The sequence below is a fragment of the Hemitrygon akajei genome, chromosome 8 (genome assembly GCF_048418815.1).
Source record: "Hemitrygon akajei chromosome 8, sHemAka1.3, whole genome shotgun sequence".
Classification (NCBI taxonomy): Eukaryota; Metazoa; Chordata; class Chondrichthyes; order Myliobatiformes; family Dasyatidae; genus Hemitrygon; species Hemitrygon akajei.
Genome location: NC_133131.1, coordinates 180,373,948 through 180,401,133, shown reverse-complemented (window position 1 = coordinate 180,401,133; position 27,186 = coordinate 180,373,948). Strand labels below are relative to the sequence as shown.

At 47.3% G+C, this 27,186-nt stretch overlaps 1 protein-coding gene across 3 annotated transcripts in view; it reads left to right on the top strand.

Moving 5' to 3' along the window:
- Positions 1-27,186, top strand: part of mapk15 (mitogen-activated protein kinase 15) — a 182,629-nt gene that overhangs the window by 136,436 nt on the left and 19,007 nt on the right. The window contains exons 11-14 of one of the 3 annotated variants that reach the window (XM_073055254.1): positions 3,014-3,254; positions 7,037-7,114; positions 8,752-8,900; positions 9,529-9,693. In XM_073055254.1, coding sequence (XP_072911355.1) covers positions 3,014-3,254; positions 7,037-7,114; positions 8,752-8,900; positions 9,529-9,693 — 633 coding nt within the window. Of the gene's footprint in view, positions 1-3,013; positions 3,255-7,036; positions 7,115-8,751; positions 8,901-9,525; positions 9,694-27,186 lie in introns of all 3 variants that reach the window. The other 2 variants (XM_073055253.1, XM_073055255.1) reach the window with 2 other exon arrangements.

Below are 27,186 nucleotides of genomic sequence, written 5' to 3'. Positions count from 1 at the left end.
CCATACCACCCTCTGCAGTGTCCTGCGATTGAGCGAGGTGCAGTTCCCATACCAGGCAGTGATAAAGCCAGTCAGGATGCTCTCAATTGTGTCCCTGTAGAAAGTCCTTAGCATTTGGGGACTCATGCCAAACTTCTTAAGTTGACTGAGGTGAGAGGAGTGCTGTTCTGTTTTTTTCACCACATAGCCAGTATGTACAGAGCAAGTGAGATCTTCAGTGATATGTACCCCGAGGAACTTAAAGCTGTTCACCCTCTCAACCCCAAATCCATTGATGTCTATAGGGGTTAGCCTGTCTCTTTTACTCTTGTAGTCCACAACCAGCATCTTTGTTTTTGTGACATTGAGGGAGAGGTTTTTTTCTTGACACTACTGTGTCAGGGTGATGACTTCTTCTCTGTAGGCTGCATAGTTATAATTTGAGATAAGGCTAATCAATGTAGTATCATCAGCAAATTTAATTAGGAGATTGGAGCTGCGGGTGGCGAACCTGTCATGGGGGTACGGAGAGTAAAGGAGGGGCTCCTGTGTTGAGGGTCAGAGGGGCAGAGGTGAGGCAGCCCACTCTTACCACTGTGGTGATCTGACAGGAAGTCCAGGATCCAGCTGCACAAGGCAGGGTGAAGGCCGAGGCCTCTGAGCTTCTTGTCAAGCTTGGAGGGAATTATTGTGTGGAATGCTGAACTGAATCCAAGAACCCCATTTTCAAATGAGTGTCCTTCTTCTCCAGATGTGTGAGGATGATGTATAGAGCTGTGGCTATTGTGTCATCTGTTGATCAGTTGTGTCAGTAGGTGAATTGTAGAAGTTCTAGTGTAGGTGACAGCATGCTGCAGATGTAGTCTTTGACCAGCCTCTCAAAGCATTTGCTTATTATTGAGGTGAGTGCGACAGGACACCAGTCGTTCAGACATGTTACCCTGGTCTTTTTAGGTATGGGAACAATGGTGGATGTTTTGATGCAGGAGGGCACTCTGCACTGGGATAGGGAGAGATTAAAAATGTCTGCAAACACACCAGTGCACATTCTCAGTACCCAACTTTGGATGCCGTCCTTGTGGCTGCCCACTCACTGGAGACACCTGAATACTTCAGCCTCAGAGATGACCAAGGTGCAGGTCACATCAGCGGCTCTCCTTGAGGGTCAGTGTTGGGGTCATCAAACCAAGTGTAAGAAAGGTTTAGCTCATCTGGGAGAGAGACAGCGATGTTGGCAGCACCGTTACATTTAGCTTTGAAGTCTGCGATCATGTGCATACCTTGCCATAAGCTGCGTGTATTGTTGGTTGAGAGTTGTGTCTCGATCTTGTCCCCATATTGTTGTTTCGTTGCCTCAATGACTGCGTAAATCGTAGCTACATTTCTTGAGTTCCTCTTGGTCACTGGCAATGTAAGCTCTGTCTCACGCGGTAAGCAAAGCATGCACAGAACTGTTGATCCAGGATTTCTGGTTTAGATAGACCTTGACCGATTTTTGCAGGACAATGTCCTTGATGTACTTTTGGATGAAGCTTGTCACCTCTTCCGTGAACTTGGAGACATCCTCATCATGAAAGACATTCCAGCTGATGTCATCAAAGCAGACCTGTAGCATGGAGACTGATTGGTCGGACCAACAGTGGACGGTTTTAACTATGGCCGCCTCTTGTTTTAGCTTCTGCCTGTACATGGGCAGAAGCAAGATGGAGGAGTGATCAAACTTCCCCAGCCACTGACGGAGGAGTGCTTTGTAAGTGTTGCAGAAGGGAGAGTAGCAGTGGTTGAGTATGCTATCTCCCTTGTGTCTCCTGGATGTGTTGACAAAACTTCGGAGAGATTTTAGTCAGTGACGCTCAATTAAAGTTTCCAGCGACGATGAAAGCAGCCTCTGGGTGTACAGTCTTCAGGGTGCTGATGGTTTCGTACAGATCTTTGAGGGCCAGGTCAGTATCAGCCTGCAGCAGAATATACACAGCTGTGAACTCTCTAGGCAGCCAGAAAAGGTCTACACAGTAGCACAAGGTGCTCCAGATCTAGGGAACAAAAGGAGTTGAGGGCATGCACATCTGGGGATCGCACCAAGCATAATTGATCATGAAGCATATGCCACTTCCTTTACTCTTCCCAGAGAAGTTTTTAGCCCTGTCCACCTGGAACAGGGAAAACCCAGAGGACTCAATGGCGTGATCTGATATCTCCTCTGTCAGTCAGGTCTTCACGAAGCACAAAAAAAAACATTACTTTCTTTCCCACTGATAGGAGATTCTGGCTCTCAATTTGCACAGCTTATTGGCTGGGGACTGAATGTTAGCCAGGAGTATGCTAAGAAGTGGCTGTCTCAACCTCACCAGGGCGCCAGCTCTTCTCCTTTGCCTCCAGTGGCAGTGTAATAAATGAGCATCTCATGGATCATGTAAGCAGGGGTTCCCATGTAGAAATAAATGCTGTCTTCCTGATGTTCAGAAGATCATATAGCAGCTTCAGTGCTGCATTCTTCACCCTTTTGAAGTTTGCCTCTGTGGAATGATTTAACTCTTTCCTCTGTCTGCATTTGTACCCAATCATTAGCTTGTCCTTCCTTACATTCATGTTACACCCATCATCTACTTGTAAACCTGCTGGCTCATCCTCAACTTGATCATACTGGTTCCCATCGCCCTGCCTTATTTGTTTAAACCACTTCCAACAACTCTAGTAAACTGACCCACAAGAATATTGATCCCTTTTGGATTCTCGACTATTGTCCTTGGGTTTTGTACCTTGTGTGGGTGGTCCGTGGGTGTTGTACAGCGGGTGAGTGGTCTGTTGATGTTATGGGTGGGTGGTCCGAGATGCTGTGGGTGGTTTGTGAATGTTGTACAGTGGCTGAGCAGTCTGTGTATATTTTTGTACAGTGATGAGTGGGACACTAGGCAGAGAGTTGCGGGCTGTCAGCGCTAACTGTATTTTGGTTGGCTGGGAGGGAGTGTCGGGGGAAGCGGCTATGTGAGCAGGGCTTTATACGTTTGATGGTTTTTCTTTCACACTTGGTCAGATGATCCTGGAGAGGAAGGCAAATGCTCGCCTGCAGAGGCAGCTGATGAAGGAACCAGAGCCACTTAAATCGCCTCTAGTTGTGGAACCGAAAGAAGTGACTTCAGCCATTTCCAGTACCCCAGCAATTGTGGACTCTGGGATTTCTGCTCACAAGGAGAAGGGGCTGAGCCATCTCACAACAAATGTCACCTTGTATAATCCAATCACTCACAGCCCGTTAATATATGCAGCTGCTCCAAGTGAGTACTGGGTAATGGCAACAGCCCAGATTACCACTATTATACGGGCTCTGTGTTTCTAACCTTTCATTCTACATCTTCACCTGACGTCACTGCCTGAGGTTTGTCACCATCCTGTCTGTCCTATGCTTCATTACATATGTTTCCATTCCAGGTGGTTAATATAATTAGTGGGCAATAAATGCTCCCTGCATCAGCCGTTGGCCTCTGAGGACCCACAATGGTAATTCACAGGTCTTGCTTTTAATCCACCTAGCTTTACCTATCACTTTCTAGCTATCTTCCCTCCCCTCCCCTGCCTTCTTATTCTGGCATCTTGCCCCTTCCGTTCCAGTTTTGATGAAGGATCTCGGCCCGAAACATTGACTGCTTATTCTTCTCCATAGATATTGCCTGATCTGCTGAGTTCCTCCAGTATTTTGTGTGTATTGCCCTGAATTTCCTGCATCTGTTGTGTTTCTGACTTTTGACCACTGCTTTCCTTCATAACTAAGTTATTATTGCTATTGAAAGGAAATCCTTATACAGCTGGACACTGAGTGAGCGATCACCTAATCTCACAAAGGTCAAAGAAAGGATGCAGATAAAACTTCCTGGAGCAGTGCTAGGGAGTAAAGATTTCAGCTGCAGTGTTTGACTAGAGAAACTGGCTGGTTCCACTTAGGCATTACCAAGGAGCGATGATTTTAGCTGCAGGCTTCCACTGGAGAAATTGAGCTGATTTTCCTTGGCCTAAAGGAAGTTAAAGTCTTTCAGCATTATAAAGATAGCAGGAAAAAATAAAAAGAATCAGGAGTGCTGCAGGAATCTGGAATGACAACCAATATGTTGGGGGATCCTGGCAGGACAAGAGCTTCTGTGGGGGGGGGGGGGCAGGGGAGGAATGTTTTGGATTGCAACTCTGCAGTATCAGGAGGGCTAAATAATCTTGTGGAAATTGAGTCAAGCACAGACAAATGCGGCAAGCTTAGATGGGGATCTTGGTCAGCATGAATGAGTTGGGCCAAAGCGCATGTTTCTGTAATCTCTGACTATAAAATTATAAGAGATTTGTAGTCAGTTTCCCCCACCAAGCTGAAAATATGAAATACTAGAGCCTATAGGTTAACGATGAGATGGGAAAAGTTCAAAGGACAACCAAAATCAGGATTATTATTTCTGATATAACTTGAAATTTGTTGCTATGTGTCTGTGGTCATTGCAAGATATTTGGTAAAAGTGATAATAAGTTATAAAATAAATTTTTAAAAAAGCAACATGTTGAAAGTGTGATGTTGTGGATAGTGTGGAGGGCTGTCAGAGATTACAGTGGGACATTGATAGGATGCAAAACTGGGCTGAGATGTGGCAGATGGAGTTCAACCCAGATAAGTGTGAAGTGATTTATTTTGGTAGGTCAAATATGATGGCAGAATATAGCATTAATGGTAAGACTCTTGGCAGTGTGGATGATCAGAGGGATCTTGGGGTCCGAGTCCATAGGACACTCAAAGCAGCTGCGTAGGTTGACTCTGTGGTTAAGAAGGCATACGGTGTATTGGCCTTCATCAATCGTGGAATTGAATTACGGAGCCGAGACATAATGTTGCAGCTATATAGAACCCTGGTCAGACCCCACTTGGAGTATTGTGCTCAGTTCTGGTCACCTCACTACAGGAAGGATATGGAAACCATAGAAAGGGTGCAGAGGAGATTTACAAGGATGTTGCCTGGATTGGGGAGCATGCCTTATGAAAACAGGTTGAGTGAACTCGGCCTTTTCTCCTTGGAGCGACGGAAGATGAGAGGTGACCTGATAGAGGTGTGCAAGATGATGAGAGGCATTGATCATGTGGATAGTCAGAGGCTTTTTACCAGGGCTGAAATAGCTGCCACAAGAGGACACAGGTTTAAGGTGCATGTGAGTAGGTACAGAGGAGATATCAGGGGTAAGTTTTTTACACAAAGAGTGGTGAGTGCTTGGAATGGGCTACCGGCAGCGGTGGTGGAGGCGGATATGATAGGGTCTTTTAAGAGTCTTTTGGATAGATACATGGAGCTTAGAAAAATAGAGGGCTATGGGTAATCCTAGTAATTTCTAAGGTAGGGATATGTTCGGCACAAATTTGTGCTGTAGGTTCTCTTTCCGTGGCCTCCATCAGTCGTGGTCAACCATGGGTACTGTGCCTCTGGTTGTCACTGGAAGTGGCATCTTCAGGGCGCAAGCCAGGGCAGAGTTAATACAGAGATCCGTCTGTTGCCCATGCAGTGGGACACCCCTCTCCATGCTGATGACAGGTCCAAAGGAACGACGAAAATTGATACAGTTTGGTGCCAGCAGCATTGCAGGAGTTGCCGTGCTGGTGCTGGGTACAGCAGTCAGCCGCCTTCGAGGCTCCGACTCTGGATTTGTCCTCGGGGTTTACTCCCAAAGCCTTTCCCATGAGCGGGTATACCCGCAAGGCAGCAGAGGTTTGAAATCGGAATTTTCCCTCTCCTAGATGAGCTACCATCTGTGGTTAACGAGCCTCATCTGCCCGGACCAACTGGTTTTAAGGCGCCAGTGGTCCGCCTTTGCTCCTTCTCCTGTCAGTGAGAACAGCGCCGCCGGGCATAAGAACTCTGCCACACGTGAAGGCCAGGAGTTGGACTTGGTTTTCTATGTTTCTATGAAAAGGCATTTAGTCAAGCACAGGAATAGGTAGTGGGTGGAGGCATGGATCACATGCAGACAGTTGAGTTATGTTTGGATCATAGTTGGTACAGACTGTTGGCTGAAGGGTTTGTTGGTGTGCTGGATGTCAAGAGGACGTTGGATACAGGTGGACAAGGCTATAATTCAAATTGGGATGGTGAAGGGAAACATTCCCCATTAGTGGATGATCCACACACAGGAAGGTGCACGGCTACAAATGTTCACAAAGGGTACAAGAGTGAATGTGAGGATTTCATGTACAGAGGCACCTGGAATGGGCTGCTTGTGGGGGTGGTGGAGGCATAATCGGTAAAAGTCTTCAGAGGGGTGTTGGCTCAGTAGTTGGTGGAGAATGCTCTGGGGAAATGGGGTTGTTGGGATTAATCTTCAAGTAGGTTAAAATATCGTGACAACATTATAGGCTGAAAGACTTATACTGTGCTATAATCTACGTTCTATATTCACAGTGGGTGAAGTTGGATCTTGGTATTTTTCAATCCCTGAGTTTGATTCTTCATGATCATTTATTTTAAAGTTTAAACAAAGGACAGATACTAAGCAGACAAAGTAAAGGTGATAAAAAGCAGATGAGATACAAGAAATTAAAGAATATTCAATATGGCATTTTTAAAAAATCTATCACCTTTAGACTCCAGTTAACAGAAATTCCTTAGATAAAGATACACTGATTAAAAGGCTACACAATTATACACGACATAAATTGTATTTTTCACAGTATGTGGTGTTTTACTTCCACTTGCTGGCATAACACAATATAGCAGTTACATGATGGTTTATCACCCTTTGTTTCATTTTTTAATTGGCTTATTTATAATTGTGTATAAAATGCTAACACTTAGCCAATTAAAACATGAAAAAGGCTGATTAAACCATCATGTAACTGCAACACCGTATTCTGCTAGCAAGTGGGGGTAAAACACCACATATTGTGGAAAAATACAATTTATGTCAGTAAGAAAGAAACTATGATTAACACTACGGGCAACACACACAGAATGCTGGAAGAACTCAGCAGGCCAAGCAGTATCTATGGACTGACCTGCCAAAGGGTCTCAGCCTGAAATGTCAACTGTTCTTTTTTCCATAGAAGCTGCCTGGCCTGCTGAGTTTCTCCAGTATTTTGTGTGTGTTGCTTGGATTTCCAGCATCTGCAGACTACAGGCCTGTAAGTCTGACCTCAGTAGTTAAAAAGATGTTGGAGTCAATTGTAATGGATGAGGTCTCAGGGTACTTGGAGGCACATGATAAAATAGGCTGTAGTTAGCAAGGTTTCCTCAAGGGAAAATCTTACCTGACAAATCTGTTGGAAATCTTTGAAGAAATAACAAGCAGGATAGACAAAACAGAATCAGTAGATGTTCGGTCTAAAATTGGGTCTATCCACCAGTTAAAATCTCCCATCACCAAAGATCATGTCTAACAAGCCTGATAGCATTCTTTGAAGAGGTGACCAGGCATATATATATATGAGGGTAGTGCAGTGGATGTGATCTACATGGATTTTAGTAAGGCATTTGACGAGGTTCCACAAGGTAGGCTTATTCAGAAAGTCAGAAGGCATGGGATCCAGGGAAGCTTGGCCAGGTAGATTCAGAATTGGCTTGCCTGCAGAAAGCAGAGGGTTGTGGTGGAGGGAGTAATTCGGATTGGAGGGTTATGACTAGTGGTGTCCCACAAGGATCAGTTCTGGGACCTCTACTTTTCATGATTTTTATTAACAACCTGGGGATGTGGGGGTAGAAGGGTAGGTCGACAAGTTTGCAGATGACACAAAGGTTGGCGGTGTTGTGGATAGTGTAGAGGAATGTCAAAGATTGGAGAGAGACATTGATAGGATGCAGAAGTGGGCTGAGAAGTGGCAGATGGAGTTCAACCTGAGAAGTGTGAGGTGGTACACTTGGAAGGACAAACTCCAAGGCAGAATACAAAGTAAATGGCAGGATACTTGGTAGTGTGGAGGAGCAGAGGGATCTGGAGGTACATGTCCACAGATCCCTGAAAGTTGCCTCACAGGTAGATAGAGTAGTTAAGAAAGCTTATGGGGTGTTAGCTTTCATAAGTTGAGGGATAGAGTTTAAGAGTCTCGAGGTAATGATGCAGCTCTATAAAACTCCGGTTAGGCCACACTTATATCCTTTCAACCATCATGCTCCTGAACAAACATAGTTAAATTCATTCTTCACGACTGAACTGATCGCACAAGCTGAAGACTCACTCTCAAGGATTCTACATCTCATGTTCTCAGAATTGCTTTTTTATATTTTTATTTGAATAATTTGTTGTCGTTTACATATTGTTTGTCAGTATTTGATTAATGTGTTTAATAAATTCTATTGCATTTCTTTATTTTCCTGTGAATACATAGAGAAAATGAATTTCAAGGTTGTATATGGTGACATGTATGTACTTTGATAATAAATTTACTTTTAAACTTTGAACTTGAAGGGTTGAAAAATCAAGAAATAGAGGGCATGGGCTTAAAATGACAAGGAACCTGACGGTGGTCATTATGGATTGAACTGGCCGAGATAGTGGTTGAGACAGGTACATTTGAAAGACACTTGGTTAGGAAAGGTTTAGAGGGATATGGGCCAAATGTGGGCAAATGGGACTAGCTTTGATGGGAATTATTGTCAGCATGGACCATTTCAGAAGAAGGACATATTTCCATGCTGCAGGATTCTGTGAATAAGCCTGTGGGGCCGAATGTACAATACAAATACAAAGAATATCCTTCTCTTTTGATAGATTCTCAAGTATCTCTCCTCACGTTCACCTCCCCCCCCCCTTCTCTTTCTCCAGATGATGTGATTTCGAGGAGGCAGACCCATTGCGGCAGCACTGCCCCTCCTCAGTGGGCACCCAGACTGAACCAGGGAGGTGATATCCATGGAGCACAGGAGCACTGCAGAACACAGTACCAACATCCTGATGTCCAGCAGATGACTGCTGTGAGTATCTGCACCCTGACATACTTTTCCCTCCCCCCTCCTCACTTTTCCATCACCCTTCCTAACATCTCACCTACCTCCTTCCTCACCAAAGTCCCAACCCACTGCTCCTCTGATTACCCAGTCTCCTTGTACTTTGTGATTGGGAAAATCACTGTGTTTAGTGTGATTATCGCCATTATCCTCTGCTGTCAGCACACTGTCAGAGCAGTGCTGCCAGGATAATCAAGGACACAACCCACCCAGCCAACACACTTTTTGTCCCTCTTCCCTCTGGGAGAAGGTTCAGGAGCTTGAAGACTCGTACGGTCAGATTTGGGAACAGCTTCATTCCAACTGTGGTAAGACTGCTGAACAGATCCTGACCCGGATCTGGCCGTACCTTCCAAATATCCGGGCCTGTCTCGTTTTTTTTTTTGCACTATCTTACTTTCCTTTTTCTATTTTTTCTTTATGATTTATAATTTAAATTTTTATTATATTTACTATTGATTTGTACACCAGGGAGCGCAAAGCGCAGAATCAAATATTGCTGTGATGATTGTACGCTTTAGTATCAATTGTTTGGCGACAATAAAGTAATAAAGTAAAGTACTGCCATTTAAAGTAAAGTACTTCTACCCAGCAGGCACCACAGGCCCCTTCATACACCGAGGCACACAGAACCAAATCAGCTACTGTGCCCCGGGTCCGTCCTGTCTCCCATCACTGTCGCACAGCTGTCCACAGTGTCCTGAGCAGGAAGGAAACTGGACATCAAGAGATGGGAATGGCCATATCCTGTGCTCTGCTGGTGAGTATCTCAGCTTGTGCTGGGAGTAGGTTGTGAGATGTTAATGCAGAGGGGCATAGATCAGGTGAATGCAGACAGGCTTTTCCCCAGGATTGGGGAATCAAGAACTAGAAGGCACAGATTTAACTTGAAAGGGGGGGGAGATTTAATAAGGACCTGAGGGGCAACCTTTTCTCTCAGAGAGTGGTCAGTATTGATCTGCCAATGGAAATAGTGGAGGAAAGAACGTACCCTGAGACTTCATCTTTAATAATCGACTCCAACATCTTCCCAGCTACTGAGGTTAGACGAACTGGCCTATAATTTCCTTTCTTTTGCCTTCTTGAAGAGTGGAGTGACATTTGCAATTTTCCAGTCTTCTGAACCATTCCAGAATCTAGTGATTCTTGAAGGATCATTACTAATGCCTCCACAATCTCTTCAGCCGCCTCTTTTAGAATCTTTGGATGTACAGCATCTGGTCCAGGTGACTTAGCTATCTTCAGACCTTTCAGTTTCCCCAAGAACCTTCTCCCAACATCACGCACTTCTTGACCCCTGACACATGGAACTCTACCATATTGCTGATGTCTTCCACAGCGAAGACTGATGCAAAATACATATTTAAGTACATCTGCCACTTCCTTGTCCCCATTTCTACCTCTCCAGCATTGTTTTCCAGTAGTCCAATATCTACTCTTGCCTCTCTTTTACATTTTATGTATCTGAAGGAACGTTTTGTATCCTTTTTAATATTATTGGCTATCTTACTTTCACATTCCATCTTTACCTTATTAATTAATTTTTTAGTTGTTTTCTGTTGGTACATAAGTTACCCAGACCAGATGAACTGCATCTGAGGGTTCTGAAAGAGCTAGCAGTAGAGACTGTGGAAGCATTAGTAATGAATTTTCAAAAATCATTGGACTCTGGCATGGTGGCAGACGTCTAGAAAATTGCAAATGTCACTTCACTCTTTAAGAAAGGAGGAAAGCAGCAGGAAGGAAATTATAGGCCAGTTAACCTGACCTCAGTGGTTGGTTCCAATCAATTCTGACCAACTTCTCACTCATGCCTCTGTAATTTCCTTCATTCCACTGTAATACTGATACACCTGACGTTAACTTCTCTTTCTTAGATTGAAAGGTGAATTATATAACCATATAACAATTACAGCACGGAAACAGGCCATCTCGGCCCTTCTAGTCCGTGCCAAACGCTTACTCTCACCTAGTCCCACCGACCTGCACTCAGCCCATAACCCTCCATTCCTTTCCTGTCCATATACCTAACCAATTTTTTTTTAAATGACAAAATCAAACCTGCCTCTACCACTCCTACTGGAAGCTCGTTCTACACAGCTACCATTCTCTGAGTAAAGAATTTCCCCTCGTGTTACCTCTAAACTTTTGCCCCTTAACTCTCAACTCATGTCCTCTTGTTTGAATCTCCCCAACTCAATGAAAAAAGCCTATCCACGTCAACTCTATCTATCCCCCTCATAATTTTAAATACCTCTATCAAGTCCCCCCTCAAGCTTCTACACTCCAAAGAATAAAGACCTAACTTGTTCAACCTTTCTCTGTAACTTAGGTGCTGAAGCCCAGGTAACATTCTAGTAAATCTCCTCTGTACTGTCTCTATTTTGTTGACATCTTTCCTATAATTCGGTGACCAGAACTGTACACAATACTCCAAATCTGGCCTCACAAATGCCTTGTACAATTTTAACATTACATCCCAACTCCTATACTCAATGCTCTGATTTATAAAGGCCAGCATACCAAAAGCTTTTGTAACACTTACGTGACAGGCTAGTATATGTCTAGGGGGAAAAGTTCAGCCTCCCGCCAAACCCCTCCTCCTGTATACGTGGATGCTGTGGAATACACACTAATGCAATGTCGCACACACAATATCAAGATCACACCAGGTATGGTTACAGAATACACTTTATAAATCTTAATAAAACTAAGTGATTAATAACGATACAGTATATATGAAAGAAAAGGCGCCAAAACTTATCAAAGTTCAGTCAATTAGTGCACTTCGTTGGAGCTCAACCATCGAATCGTCTGACCCCTCGTCGCTCTCTTCCGACCTCCACGACCCCACACCTGGGACCACCCGAAGTGATCAACCGAGCAGTGCGGCACGCGTCCACCTTCTTCGGCGCCTTCTCCCCGACTCCCGAAAAGACCGTGAAAATCCCAGCTCCCAGACCCACAAGAGAAAACAACATCCAACCTAATTGGTTAACAAATGAATACAATCCCTGTTATCAGCAATTTTAACCTAAACAAGCTGCGAGAAGCTTCGAGAATGCTCTGCAAGAAAACACTCATTCTCCAGTTAGCATAACAAAGAAGCAGTTTTACTTTTAACAAAGAAGCCATTTTGATTAATGTACGCAGTGCATTCTCCCCCCACCAAGTCATGCCCTCATGCCAGCTACCTCTCAGTCTGCCCATCAACACCCTCCATCCTCTCACCTAACTCAGTAGGGGAAAGGCCAGGAGCCTTCTCTTCTGGTACTGGAGCACTAGCAAATGGAAACAGAGGTCACCACATCTGAATCGTCGTCTTCCGAATCAGTATCCCTTCTCGGGGTAAGGACCGGTCCTGTCTCTTCCGCAGTGGGCTCTTCCCTCACCCCACACCCTCGCAGAGTCCTTGTACTAGGCGTAATCTCCCACTCTGGCTCTTTATCCACCTGCACTGCTTGACCCGGGGCAGCAGGTGGTTCCGATGGAGTATCTTGACAGGCCCCTTCCCATCCTCAGGTTTCACCTGGAAAGCAGGTAGATTCGGCATCTTGCTCTCTATCACATAGGGGTTGGCGGCCCATCGATCTGCCAACTTGTGCTTACTGGGGAGTCCTAAATTCCGTATAAGGACCCAGTTGCTCGGCAATAATTGAGCGAACTTCACTTTCTGATCATATCTCCTCATTCCTTTGATTCTGCTTGATAGCCGCCTCCTCGGCCAACTTGTATGCCCTTTTCAACTCTCCTCGTATCGGACACATACTTCAGATAGGGCTTCGCAGCTAATTCACCCGCCTCAGCCCCAAAACACAAGTCAATGGGCAACCTCGCTTCCCGCCCGAACATCAGATAATAAGGCGAGTAACCTGTAGCGTCATTGCGAGTACAATTATAACAGTGAATCAATTGCCCAATATGTCGGCTCCACTTACTTTTCTGTCCAGTCTCCAGTGTCCCGAGCATATCCAACAGTATCCGGTTAAACCTCTCGGGCTGAGGATCACCCTGTGGGTAATAGGGTGTGGTCCTGGATTTCTTAACCCCAAGCATACCCAGTAATTCATGGATAAGCTGGCTCTCGAAATCCTGTCCCTGATCACTATGGATCCGTCTGGGAAGGCCATAATGAACAAAATACTTCTCCTATAACACCTTCGCCGCTGTAGTCGATTTCTGATCCTTAGTGGGAAACGCCTGAGTATATCAAGTATAATGATCCGTGATGACTAAGACATTTGCGGTGTTGCTGGTGTCTGGCTCAATCGACAGGAAATCCATACACACCAGGTCCAGGGGTCCCGCACTCTGCAAGTGTGACAGTGGAGCCACAGACGCTGGCAGGGTCTTCCTCTGATGCAACGACTGCAGTTTTTGCAGTATTCTTCAACCTGCCCCCTCATCCGGGGCCAGTAGAATTGGTCCTTGAGTAACCCATAGGTCTTTTCCACCCCCAAGTGCCCAGAATCATTATGCAAGGCCTGAAGTACAGTCTGCCGATACTTCTCAGGCATGACCAGCTGCCAACGCCGGGGTTGGTCCAGAGGCGCCGTGACCCGGTACAAGACTTGGTTCTTCAACTTTAACCGAGGCCACTCCTTCAATAACAGAGGCACGGAAGTGTGTTTCGCCTTCTCTGCTCACGCCACATTCCCCTTCTCTACCGCCCTCCACACAATGCCAAGACCCGGGACATTTTGCTGAGCAGATGCCACTTCCCCCAGACTTAGTTCCAGCAACTGTTTAGTCTTCAGTGAGGTCAGGTCACAGTAAACTTAGGGCAGGGCATCATCAAAAGCCCCCAGGGGGTCCACTGCTCGCTCCAGCCTTCCCCATCCCTCAGCCTTCACGGTGATAGCAAACTGACACATGGCTTTCACTCCAGGGGCAGGGATGCTCTCCCACTCCTCGGCCGTCTCCTTTTCCCCAGGCTCCCGCCGTGACAAAACATCCACATCAACATTCTTGCTTCCCGGCCGGTACTTCCGGCTGAAATCATATACCGACAGAGCTGCCAACTACCGATGTCCTGAGGCATCCAGTTTCGCCGAAGTCAGGATATAAGTGAGAGGATTGTTATCTGTTCTCACCTCAAACTTGGCTCCGTATAGGTAATCGCTCAACTTGTCCACCACCGCCCATTTCAGCGCTAGGAACTCCCAACTTGTGAGTGGGATAGTTTCTTTCAGATGGCGACAAGCTTCGGCTGACAAGTGCCACTGGTCTCAATGCGTTGCCCTGTTCCTGGTACAGGACAGCCCCTAGGCCCTCTCGGCTGGCATCAGTGTGCAGCACATATGGCTTCTGGGGATCGGCAAAAGCCAACACCGGGGCCTGGGTCAGCACCCCCTTCAGAGATTGGAAGGCCTCTTCACATTTATCATTCCATCTCGATCCAAAGGGCTCCGCCGGGTTCCAGTATCCTCTTGCGACTCGCCCCCGGTCCCTCTTCTTCTTCTTCCCCACTGGGGATAGACACACAACAGCTGAGTCAACGGGTGACACATTTTAGCGTATCCTTTCATGAATCGCCAGTAATACCCACAGAACCCCAAAAACAAATGTAGAGCGCTCACCTTCTGGGGTCTTGGTCAGGTGGTCACGGCTTCTATCTTAGTCGGATCAGTCGCCACTCCCTCTCGTGAAATTATGTGACCAACATAGCTGACTGACGACTTGCAGAACTGGCATTTGTCCAGGGAAAATTTCAACCTTTCCTCCTTAAGCTGCCTTAACACCTTTAACAGCCTTTCCTCATGTTCCTCCAAAGTAGATCCAAATACTATCAGATCATCCAGATACACCAGCACCTTGAGCAGATTCATATCCCCCACAGTTCTCTCCATGAGCCTCTGGAAGGTGGCTGGGGCTCCCGATATGCCTTGAGGCATTCGTTCGAACTGAAAGAACCCCAGCGGGCAGATAAAGGCCGTCTTGTCTCTATCGCCCTCACTCATCGGAATCTGGTAATATCCACTTCTTAAGTCCAGCACACTAAACCATTTCGCTCCATTCAGGCAGGCCAGCGTGTCTTCTACCCTTGGGATGGTATACTGGTCAGGGACAGTTCGCCAATTCAAAGTCCTATAGTCAATGCACATGCGCACCCTCCCATTCTTCTTCTGGGCCACTACTATTGGGGATGCGTAGGGGCTTCGGGACTCAGCGATGATCCCAGCTTCCTTCAGCTTGCACAAGTGCTGCCGCACGTCTTCCACATCTGTTGGGGCCAGTCGGTGTGACCTCTCTCTGAACGGGGTGTCCTCCGTCACTCGGATGGTGTGGCGGGTGCTTTTGGAGCAGCCCACATCCAACTCGCCCCTAGAAAAGACATCTTCCAACTTCAACATCTTCTCCACCAGCCGGCGTTTCCACTCCAGCGACATAGGAAAATCCCCAAAGTGAAAAGCCTCAGTGGTCAGCTCCCCTCGGTTTTTCACTCCTTCCTCTTTAGAGGCCCTCACTGGTGCGCTAGACATTACCATCACCGGGATCAAATGTGCCAGCAGCATCCCTCTCTTAAAGGTGATTTCTCTTGCCGTAGTGTTCCTGACACTTACAGCTATCCGCCTCACATGTACCACCACTGGCCTCTGCACTTCGGGCATCACCAGCACCCCCGCCGGAAATCGTGTCTCCCTCTCAAGATCGCCCGGAGTGTCTACTAACAGGGGTTCACCCGCTGGCACTCCAGGGAATTTGGGGACCCCATCATGAGTGCCACCTCCTCTGGTTGGATCACCTTAGGCCTCACCTGTGTACACTACACCATCCCTCGTTTACACTCCGGATCCAACCCTTGGGGGTCACCCACTTCTTCGAATACCACCCAAAACACTGGATGCACTGAGAGGGTTTCCAGAAAGTTCTCCCCCCCCCCCCCTTCTCCTACAGGCTCCCAGGAGCCATTGCACAACGGGGGAGTTAGTCCCTACCAGGAGGGCAGCACCACCGGTTCCCACCGGGTCCGGACACACTAACACCAACGTCTCAATAACTTTGGACACTCCCACATCGCCCTCTGAGAACTCCAATCTCACTGACAGGTACCCATCATACGGGTAATCACCCTCGCTTATACCCTAAATCTTCAGTGTGTCAAATGGGATTACTGGCAAGTGCTTTAGATATTTGTTGTAGAACGACTGTACAGTAAAGTCATCTGCAATCCCGTATTGAGAATGGCTTTTGCGTAAACTCCCTCTATCTGTAGGCACACACTGGAATGGGGTCCTACTAGCCCATCCGGAATAAAGGCTTGGGATCCCGATGGTCCCCTGGATGATTTCTGGGAACGTGTTCCTCCAGAGACTCCAGTCCATTCCCTCACTGAGTCTGTCCTAAGTTTCCCAACACCTCTCCCTTCTTAGTCACCTGGGGGCTTGCCTCCGCGCGATGCCTTGTCTCTCACAATCCCACCGAAAGTGTCCCTCCTCCCCACAGCTGTAGCACACCCTTGGCTTCTCACAGTCCCGCCAGAAATGCCCCCTCTTTCCCACAGTTAAAACACATGCTACCTGCCGGCCCTCCTCTCCCGGGACGGCCGCCACTCCCAGCCCATTGCGCAGGCCGCCCCCTGGAGGGGGTACTTACCCTGTCCTTCCCCTCAAGCGGGGGGTCCCTACTCCCCGGGACCCCTTGGGTTTCTCGGTCCTCCACCCGGCCACCACCTCCTGTATCTCTGAGGATCGCTCCCGGTGGCCCACACCCCTTTTCCGTCCTAACACACTCTCTTCCTCCCGCAGCTCTCTAATCAGCTGCCCGAATGATGGAGGGGGGCCTTTTCTATAAGCCTGCCGGATACTCCACATCACCCTGTCCTCTTCCAGAGAACCACTAAATATCTGACTCATCCTCACTCTAGCCACGTCAGGCGCCTTCACTACCCCCCCAGCGCCGCAACCCCGTAAGCATTCTCTCCATCCGAAATATGTACTCGGAGAGCTTTTCCCCTCTCCATTGCTCCATGTGTTAAAACTCCGTTAAAGGCAGCCAGGGATCCCCTGACAACCCAAACGCTGCCTCCAAAACTTCTATACACTCCTCCACTGAAGCCCTGTGCTTTTCAACTCCCGGACTGCTTTGGCCGCCGCACCCCTCAAACTTCCCACCAATCGCTGTCTCTTCTCCTCATCTGAGCCTGGCCACTCCTCTAACATCAGGGGCGTATGCTCGATCCATGTCTCATAGTTCACCTCCCCGTCCGGAATAGGCGTAGCTCCTGAGAACACCCCCAGCTTCAGCCGTGGTCTCTCGGCCACTCCCACCAGGGAGTTAAGGGCAGCTGCCAGCTCGGAGGCCTCCACCCTATCTGGGGGGCAGGGCCTGGCCAAGCCTTCCCACTCCGATTCCCCTTTATTGGTGATGGGCACTTTCCCTGGGGCCAACTCTAGCTCCTCCTCCGGTGTATCCTCACCCTTGTCCTCCGAGATGGCGTGGACACCCCACGGCCCCACTTCCCCCTGGACGCTGACAGTCACTGGCAGTTCCAACGTCCTGACATCAGCACTCGTGCAAACCAACACCCAACTTCCCTCCATCTCTACTGCACCTCCGTGCTACCAGTTCTATCGACCCCATAACTTTGACCAAATTCAACCCCCGCACTAACGCACCATCTGAAACCTGAAAATCCACCCCGCTCACCACATGCGCATAATGCACCGCATCTCCTAAATCACACCAGCTTACAATCTTATCTCTGTCCATCGCCACACTACTGGGCATTAGTGATTCCACAGCTACTGAAAATTCAATCCTGGACACGAGCCCCCACAAATGTAACACTTACGCGACAGGCTAGTATATGTCTAGGGGGAAAAGTTCAGCCTCCCGCCAAACCCCTCCTCCCGTATACGTGGATGCTGTGGAATACACACTAATGCAATGTCACGCACACAATATCAAGATCACACCAGGTATGGTTACAGAATACACTTCATAAATCTTAATAAAACTAAGTGATTAATAACGATACAGTATATATGAAAGAAAAGGCGCCAAAACTTATCAAAGTTCAGTCAATTAGTGCACTTCGTTGGAGCTCAACCATCGAATCGTCCGACCCCTCGTCGCTCTCCTCCGACCTCCACGACCCCACACCTGGGACCACCCGAAGTGATCAACCGAGCAATGCGGCACGCGTCCACCTTCTTCGGCGCCTTCTCCCCGACTCCCGAAAAGACCGTGAAAATCCCAGCTCCCAGACCCACAAGAGAAAACAACATCCAACCTAATTGGTTAACAAATGAATACAATCCCTGTTATCAGCAATTTTAACCTAAACAAGCTGCGAGAAGCTTCGAGAATGCTCTGCAAGAAAACACTCATTCTCCAGTTAGCATAACAAAGAAGCAGTTTCTGTCACGAGGTGGGGACAAGGGTGCTGGGAGAGGACCCACACGCAGGACACAAACACGCCTTTCTTCGGTACAATAAAAGAACGTTTATTACTCGCTACACAGAAGATTGGGAAATCGAGGACAAAGTGGAACACGAACCTCGGACTAGGGGACTAGGGACTTGGATTGCCACGGACCTGGAGCTTGGAAACAGGGATCTGGGACAGCCGCAGACCTTGTACTTGGACAGGGAGAACATGGACAGCCGTGGACCTTGGACTTGGACAGGGGGAGCATGGACAGCCGCGGACCTTGGACTAAGACCCTGGGACCTTGATTCATCGCCACCAGACACTTGGATACCATGGATCGCTGCAGCCAGGAACGTGGACACCAAAACACAGGACAAGGAATCTTGAACCAGGACTCCTCCTTCAGATCAGGCATCAAGCCGGGACTCTTTGAGGGGTAAACACAGACAATGGGCAGGAACGTCAAGTCAGGACTCCGCCTTCCACTCAGGCACTGAGCTGGGACTTCTTCGAAGGGTAGACATGGACAACGGGCAGGAACATCGAGTCAGGACTCCGCCTTCAGCTCAGGCACTGAGCCGGGACTTCTTCAAAAGGTAGACATGGACAAGGGGCATGAACATGAAGTCAGGACTCCGCCTTCAGCTCAGGCACCAAGCCAGGACTCTTCTTCGGGGGTAGACACAGACAAGGGGCATAAATGTCGAGTCAGGACTCCACCTTCAACTCACCCATGGTAGATTGACCTTGCCCGGACTCACTCTGGTGACGGAAGGTGAATTGCTGGTACTCAGATGCGGGCTGGATCACTCTTGGCTTGTCGTAGCGGCAGCGGCGACTTGCGAAGGCTTCTTAACACTCTCGCCCTGAACGGCTAAAGCCGGGAGCTTATAAGCTGCCAGTTCGGGTCGAGGGTAAATGACCTTGATTGCCAAGCTCAAGGGACGCGTGAAACGGAATTAAAAGGGAACAAGGCGTCAATGGTCCGGTTCGCAACCTAACTAAATTTAAAGGGGGACCGATCCGGACCACGACAGTTTCACTTTTAACAAACAAAGTACACTTTCTTCATCACCCTATCCACATGAGATTCCACCTTCAGGGAGTTATGATCACTTTCCCCTGAGGGTTCTTTTACCTTAAGCTCTGTAATCAATTCTGATTCATTGCACAACACCCAATCCAGAATAGTTGACCCTGCTAAAGGGCTCAACCACAAGCTGCTCCACAAAGCTATCTCGTAGGCATTCTAGAAATTCCCTCTCTTGGAATCCCACACGAACCTGATTTTCCCAATCTACCTGCATACTGAAGTCCCCCCCCACCCCGACTGTTTTAACATTGCCCTTTTTGCATGCATTTTAAGACCCTAAGACAAAGGAGCAGAAGTCAGCCATTAGGCTCAAATCTGCTCCACCATTTTATCATGAGCTGATCCATTCTCCCATTTAGTCCCACTCCCCGCCTTCTCACCATAACCTTTGATGCCCTGGCCACTCAGATACCTATCAATCTCTGCCTTAAATACACCCAATGACTTGACCTCCGCTGCTGCCCGTGGCAACAAATTCCATAGATTCACCACCCTCTGGCTAAAAATATTTCTTCGCATCTCTGTTCTGAATGGGCGCCTTTCAATCCTTAAGTCATGCCCTCTCATACTAGACTCCCCCACCATGGGAAACAACTTTGCCACATCCAGTTTGTCCATGCCTTTCAACATTCGAGATGTTTCTATGAGGTCCCCCCTCATTTTTCTAAACTCCAAGGAGTACAGTCAAGAGCTGTCAAATGTTCTAGATCCAGCTCGGACCGAGATCCTGACCATATCCAGACCGGGACCGCTCTTTCTGCCGCTGGGTCCTACCACTCATCTTATTCCTCTACTACCCCCTATCCCCCCCCATGACTCCCAACCCTTCCTCCACCCCTCATCTCCCCTCCATTCCTCTGATCCCTCATCCTCTGCTCAGCCCGCTCTGCCTGAACATCCCAATCCCCCTCTCCCTCCTGAAACCTCCCACTCTTTACCCTCCTCTGACCCCAGCCCCAACCCTTGCCAATCTTCACCATCCCCTCTGACCTTCCCCTCTCTGAGGCAGAGCGTTCTGTGCTTAGCAAGGACCTTACTTTTGTCCCCCTCCGTCTACACCTCAGTGAGTTCTGTGCCCAGCATGACACTGAACTCTTCTTCCGTCACTTACATCTCCGAGCCTACTACTTTAACAAGGATTCCCCTCCCCCTATTGATGACCCCTTCTCCCGTCTTCAACCCTCTTCCTCCTCCTGGACACCCCCACTGGGCCTTCTATCTGCACGCGATCTTTTCATCTCCAACTGTCACCGAGACATCAACTGTCTCAACTTCACCACTCCTCTCTCCTGTTCCAACCTCCCTCCCTCTGAATGCACTGCCCTCCACTCTCTCCGCACTAATCCTAACCGCACCATCAAACCCACAGACAAAGGTGCTGCCGTAGTAGTCTGGCGGACGGACCTCTACCTCACTGAGGCCAAACGGCAGCTCTCTGACACCTCCTTTTACTTACCCCTGGAACAGGACCTCACCAAAAAACATCAAACCATTGTCTCCTGTATCATCACTGAACATTCCCATTCGGATATGTCCATACATGGCCTCCTCTACTGCCATGATGAGGCCAAACTCAGGTTGGAGGAGCAACACCTCATATACCATCTGGGTAGTCTCCAGCCCCTTGGTATGAACATCGAATTCTCCAACTTCTGGTAATTCCCTCCCTCTCCCTTCCCCCATCCCACTTTCACTCTGTCTCCTCTTCTAGCTGCCTATCACCTCTCTCATGATTCTGCCTATTTCTACTACCCATAGTGCTTTCCCCTTAGATTCCTTCTTCACCTCTCCTGCCTATCCCCTCCCTGCTTCCCCTCCCCCACCCCTTGATCTTTCCTCTGATTGGTTTTCCTCCCCCCCCAGCTTCTTTATGGGGCCCCTGCCCCCTCCTTCTTCAGTCCTGACGAAGGGTCTCGGCCTGAAACGTTGACTACTCATTTCAACGGATGCTGCCTGACCTGCTGAGTTCATCCAGCCTGTTTGTATGTGTTGATTTGACCACAGCATCTGCAGTGTACTTTGAGGTCTTACCAGTGCCTGATAGAGCCTCAACATCACATCCCTGCTCCTATAGTCTATTCCTCTAGAAATGAATGCCAACATTGCATTCACCTTCTTCACCACCGACTCAACCTGGAGGTTAACCTTAAGGGTATCCTGCACAAGGACTCCCAAGTCGCATTGCATCTCGGAACTTTGAATTATCTCCCCATTTAAATAATAACCTGCCCGTTTATTTCTTCTACCAAAGTGTATGACCATACACTTTCCAACATTGTATTTCATTTGCCATTTCTTTGCCCATTCTCCCAATCTATCCAAGTCTCTCTGCAGACTCTCTGTTTCCTCAGCACTACTGGCCCCTCCATCTATCTTTGTATCATCAGCAAACTTAGCCACAAAGCCATCTATTCCATAATCCAAATCGTTGATATACAACGTAAAAAGAAGCGGCCCCAACACGGACCCCTGTGGAACACCACTCATAACCGGCAGCCAACCAGAATGGGATCCCTTTATTCCCACTCTCTGTTTCCTGCCAATCAACCAATGTTCTATCCACGTATGTAACTTTCCCATAATTCCATGGGCTCTTATCTTGTTTAGCAGCCTCATGTGCGGCACCTTGTCAAAGGCCTTCTGAAAATCCAAATGCACAATATCCACTGCATCTCCCTTGTCTAGCCTACTTGTAATTACCTCAAAAAATTGCACTAGGTTTGTCAGGCAGGATTTTCCTTTAAGGAAACCATGCTGAGTTCTGCCTATCTTGTCATATGCCTCCAGGTACTCTGTAATCTCACCCTTGACAATCGACTCCAACAACTTCCCAACCACTGATGTCAAGCTAACAGGTCTATAATTTCCTTTTTGCTTCCTTGCCCCCTTCTTAAATAGCAGAGTGACATTTGCAATCTTCCAGTCCTCAGGAACCAGGCCAGAATCTATTGACTTTCGAAAGATCCTTGCTAACACCTCCGCAATCTCCACAGCTACTTCCTTCAGAACACGAGGGTGCATTCCAACTGGTTCAGGAGATTTATCTACCCTTAGACTATTCAGCTTCCTGATTACTTTCTCTGTCGTAATTGTGACTGCACACACTTCTCTTCCCTGACACCCTTGAGTGTCCGGCATATTGCTGATGTCTTCCACAGTGAAGACTGATGCAAAATACTTGTTCAGTTCCTCCGCCATCTCCTTATCTCCCATTACAATTTCTCTAGCATCATTTTCTATCAGTCCTATATCTACTCTCACCTGTCTTTTACTCCTTATATACTTGAAAAAGCTTTTAGTATCCTCTGATATTATTTGCTAGCTTCCTTTCATAGTTCATCTTTTCCCTCTTAATGACCATCTTAGCTTACTTTAGTAAGCTTTTTAAAAATTTCCCAAACCTCTGTCTTCCCACGAATTTTTGCTTTCTTGTATGCCCTCTCCTTTGCTTTTACTTTGGCTTTGACTTCTCTTGTCAGCCATGGTTGCATCCTTTTTCCATTTGAAAATTTCTTCTTTTTTGGAATATATCTGTCTTGCACTTTCCTCACTTCTCACATAAACCCCAGCCACTGCTGCTCTGCTGTCCTTCCCACTAGTGTCCCTTTCCACTCAACTTTGGCCAGTTCCTCTCTCGTGCCACTGTAATTTACTTTACTCTACTGAAATACCGACACATCGGATTTTGGCTTCTCTTTCTCAAATTTCACAGTGAACTCAATCATGTTATGATCACTGCCTCCAAAGGGTTCCTTCACCTCAATCTCTCTAATCACCTCTGGTTCATTACACAGTACCCAATCCAGTACAGCTGATCCCCTAGTGGGCTCAACAACAAGCTGTTCTAAAAAGCCATCTCGTAGACATTCTACAAATTCTCTCCCTTGAGATCCAGTGCCGACCTGATTTTCCCAATCCACTCGCATGTTAAAATCCCCCACAATTATCATAACACTGCCCTTCTGGCAAGCCTTTTCTATTTCCTGTTGTAATTTGTAGTCCACATCACTGCAGCTGTTAAGAGGCCTGTATATAACTGCCATCAGGGTCCTTTTACCCCTGTGATTTCTTAGCTCAACCCATAAAGATTCTGCACCTTCCGATCCTACGTCACCTCTTTCTATTGATTTCATATCATTTCTTACCAATAAAGTCACGCCACCCCCTCTGCATCTCTGCCTATCCTTTCGATACACTGTGTATCCTTGGACGTTCAGCACCCAGAGACATGCATCCTTTAGCCAAGTCTCAGTGATGGTCACAATATCATACCTGCCAATCTGTAGCTGTATGACAAGATCATCCACCTTATTCCTTACGCTGCGTGCATTTAAGTATAACACCTTAAGTCCAGTATTTGGTACTTTTTGCTTTGATTGCACTGCAACTCATCCCAATGGCTGCAAATTTGCTCCATCACCTGCCTGTCCTCCCTGACATCTTTACTGCTCACTATCTTAGATTTATTTCTGTTTTCCCTCTCCTCAGCTCTATCATTCCGGTTCCCATACCCCTGCCAAATTAGTTTAAACCCTCCCTAGCAGCTCGATTAAACCTTCCCACCAGGATATTGGTCCCCTTCAGGTTCAGGTGTAACCCGTCCTTTTTGAATAGGTCATACTTCCCCCAGAAGAGATCGCTAGCACGTGGCACAGGTAGCAATCCTGAGATTACTACCCTGGAGGTCCTGCTTCTCAGCTTCCTTCCTAACTCCCAGAAATCTCTCTTCAGGACCTCCTCCCTTTTCCTATCTATGTCATTGGTATCAACATGTTCCAAGACAGCTGGCTGCTCGCCCTCTCCCTTCAGAATATTCTGGACCCGATCCGAGACATCCCGTACCCTGGCACCTGAGAGGCAACACACCATGCGGGTATCTCTACCAGGCTCACAGAATCTCTTGTCTGTTCCCCTCATTCTGGAATCCCCTATGACTATCGCATTCCTCTTCTCCCTTGTTTCCTCCTGCACAACAAATGAAGTTAAGAGCTGGGAGCTTAATGTGAAGGATACACATTGTCTTCTTGCCAATCCTTTTGAAACAGAGGGGGTGGTATGACTGTTGGGAAAAAATGAAATTAAATGAAATTAGGCATTTAATAAAGTACCCTATGCAAGGCTTATTGAGAAAGTAAGGAGGCATGGGATCCAAGGGGACATTGCTTTGTGGATCCAGAACTGGCTTGCCCACAGAAGGCAAAGAGAGGTTGTAGACGGATTAAGTCAAATCAAGTCACTTTTTATTGTCATTTTGACCATAACTGCTGGTACAGTACACAGTAAAAATGAGACAATGTTTTTTCAGGACCATGGTGTTAATTGACACAGTACAAAAACTAGACTGAACTATGTAAAAAAACAACACAGAAAAAAACTACTCTAGACTACAGATCTACTCAGGACTGCATAAAGTGCACAAAAACAGTGCAGATATTACAATAAATAATAAACAGGACAATAGGGCAGTAAGGTGTCAGTCCAGGCTCTGGGTAATGAGGAGTCTGATAGCTTGGGGGAACAAATTGTTACATAGTCTGTTCGTGAGAGCCCGAATGCTTTGGTGCCTTTTCCCAGACGGCAGGAGGGAGAAGAGTTTGTATGAGGGGTGCGTGGGGTCCTTCATAATGCTGTTTGGTTTGCGGATGCAGCATGTAGTGTAAATGTCCGTAATGGCGGGAAGAGAGACCCCGATGATCTTCTCAGCTGACCTCACTATCTGCTGCAGGGTCTTGTGATCCGAGATGGTGCAATTTCCGAACCAGGCAGTGATGTAGCTGCTCAGGATGCTCTCAATACAACCCCTGTAGAATGTGATGAGGATGGGAGGGTGGGAGATGGACTTTCCTCAGTCTCTACAGAAAGTAGAGACGCTGCTGGGCTTTCTTTGCTATGGAGCTGATGTTGAGGGAGCAGGTGAGATTCTCCGCCAGGTGAACACCAAGAAATTTGGTGCTATTAACAATCTCTACTGAGGAGTCGTCGATGTTCAGTGGGGAGTGGTCGCTCCGTGCCCTCCTGAAGTCAACAATCATCTCTTTTGTTCACATTCAGAGACAGTTTGTTGGCTTGCACCAGTCCATTAGCCGCTGCACCTCCTCTCTGTAAGCTGACTCATTGTTCTTGCTGATGAGACCCACCACGGTCGTGTCATCTGCGAATTTGATGATGTGATTCGAGCTGTGTGTTGCAGCACAGTTGTGGGTCAGCAGAGTGAACAGCAGTGGACTGAGCACGCAGCCCTGGGGGGCCCCTGTGCTCTGTGTGATGGTGTTGGGAGATGCTGCCCCCAATCCGGACTGACTGAGGTCTCCCAGTCAGGAAGTCTAGGATCCAGTTGCAGTGGGAGGTGTTCAGGTCCAGTAGGCTCAGCTTTCCAATCAGTTTCTGAGGGATGATTGTGTTGAATGCTGAACTGAAGTCTATGAACAGCATTCAAACGTATGTCTTTTTTGTCCAGGTGGGTCATATTCTTTCTTTTTCAATCTTTTTATTAAGTTTCCAATAAACAATATTAATACTAACACATAGGTATCAGGAATACATTAATAACGGTTAACATGTAGAAACACATCTTCCAAGTAACAAATGGAGTCTCAGGTGGGTCATGTTCTGCATGGAGGTCGGTGACCAGTGGTGTGCCTCAGGGATCTGTTCTGGGACCCTTACTCATCGTGACTTTTATAAATGACCTTGATGAGGAAGTGGACGGATGGGTTAGTAAGTTTGCTGATGACACAAAGGTTGGGGGTGTTGTGGATAGTGTGGAGGGCTGTCAGAGGATACAGCGGGATATTGAGAGGATGCAAAACTGGGCTGAGAATTGGCAGATGGAGTTCAACCCAGATAAGTGTGAAGAGGTTCAATAGACAATAGACAATAGGTGCAGAAGTAGACCATTCAGCTCTTCGAGCCTGCACCGCCATTTTGAGATCATGGCTGATCAATTACTATCAATACCCGGTTCCTGCCTTGTCCCCATATCCCTTGATTCCCCTATCCATAAGATACCTATCTAACTCCTTCTTGAAAGCATCCAGAGAATTGGCCTCCACTACCTTCCGAGGCAGTGCATTCCAGACCCCCACAACTCTCTGGGAGAAGAAGTTTTTCCTTAACTCTGTCCTAAATGACCTACCCCTTATTCTTAAACCATGCCCTCTGGTACTGGACTCTCCCAGCATCTGGAACATATTTCCTGCCTCTGTCTTGTCCAATCCCTTAATAATCTTATATGTTTCAATCAGATCCCCTCTCAATCTCCTTAATTCCAGCATGTACAAGCCCAGTCTCTCTAACCTCTCTGCGTAAGACAGTCCAGACATCCCAGGAATTAACCTCGTGAATCTACGCTGCACTTCCTCTACAGCCAGGATGTCCTTCCTTAACCCTGGAGACCAAAACTGTACACAATACTCCAGGTGTGGTCTCACCAGGGCTCTGTACAAATGCAAGAGGATTTCCTTGCTCTTGTGCTCAATTCCCTTTGTAATAAAGGCCAACATTCCATTAGCCTTCTTCACTGCCTGCTGCACTTGCTCATTCACCTTCAGTGACTGATGAACAAGGACTCCGAGATCTCTTTGTATTTCTCCCTTACCCAACTCTACACCGTTCAGATAATAATCTGCCTTCCTGTTCTTACTCCCAAAGTGGATAACCTCACACTTATTCACATTAAATGCCATCTGCCAAGTATCTGCCCACTCACCCAGCCTATCCAAGTCACCCTGAATTCTCCTAACATCCTCATCACAAGTCACACTGCCACCCAGCTTAGTATCATC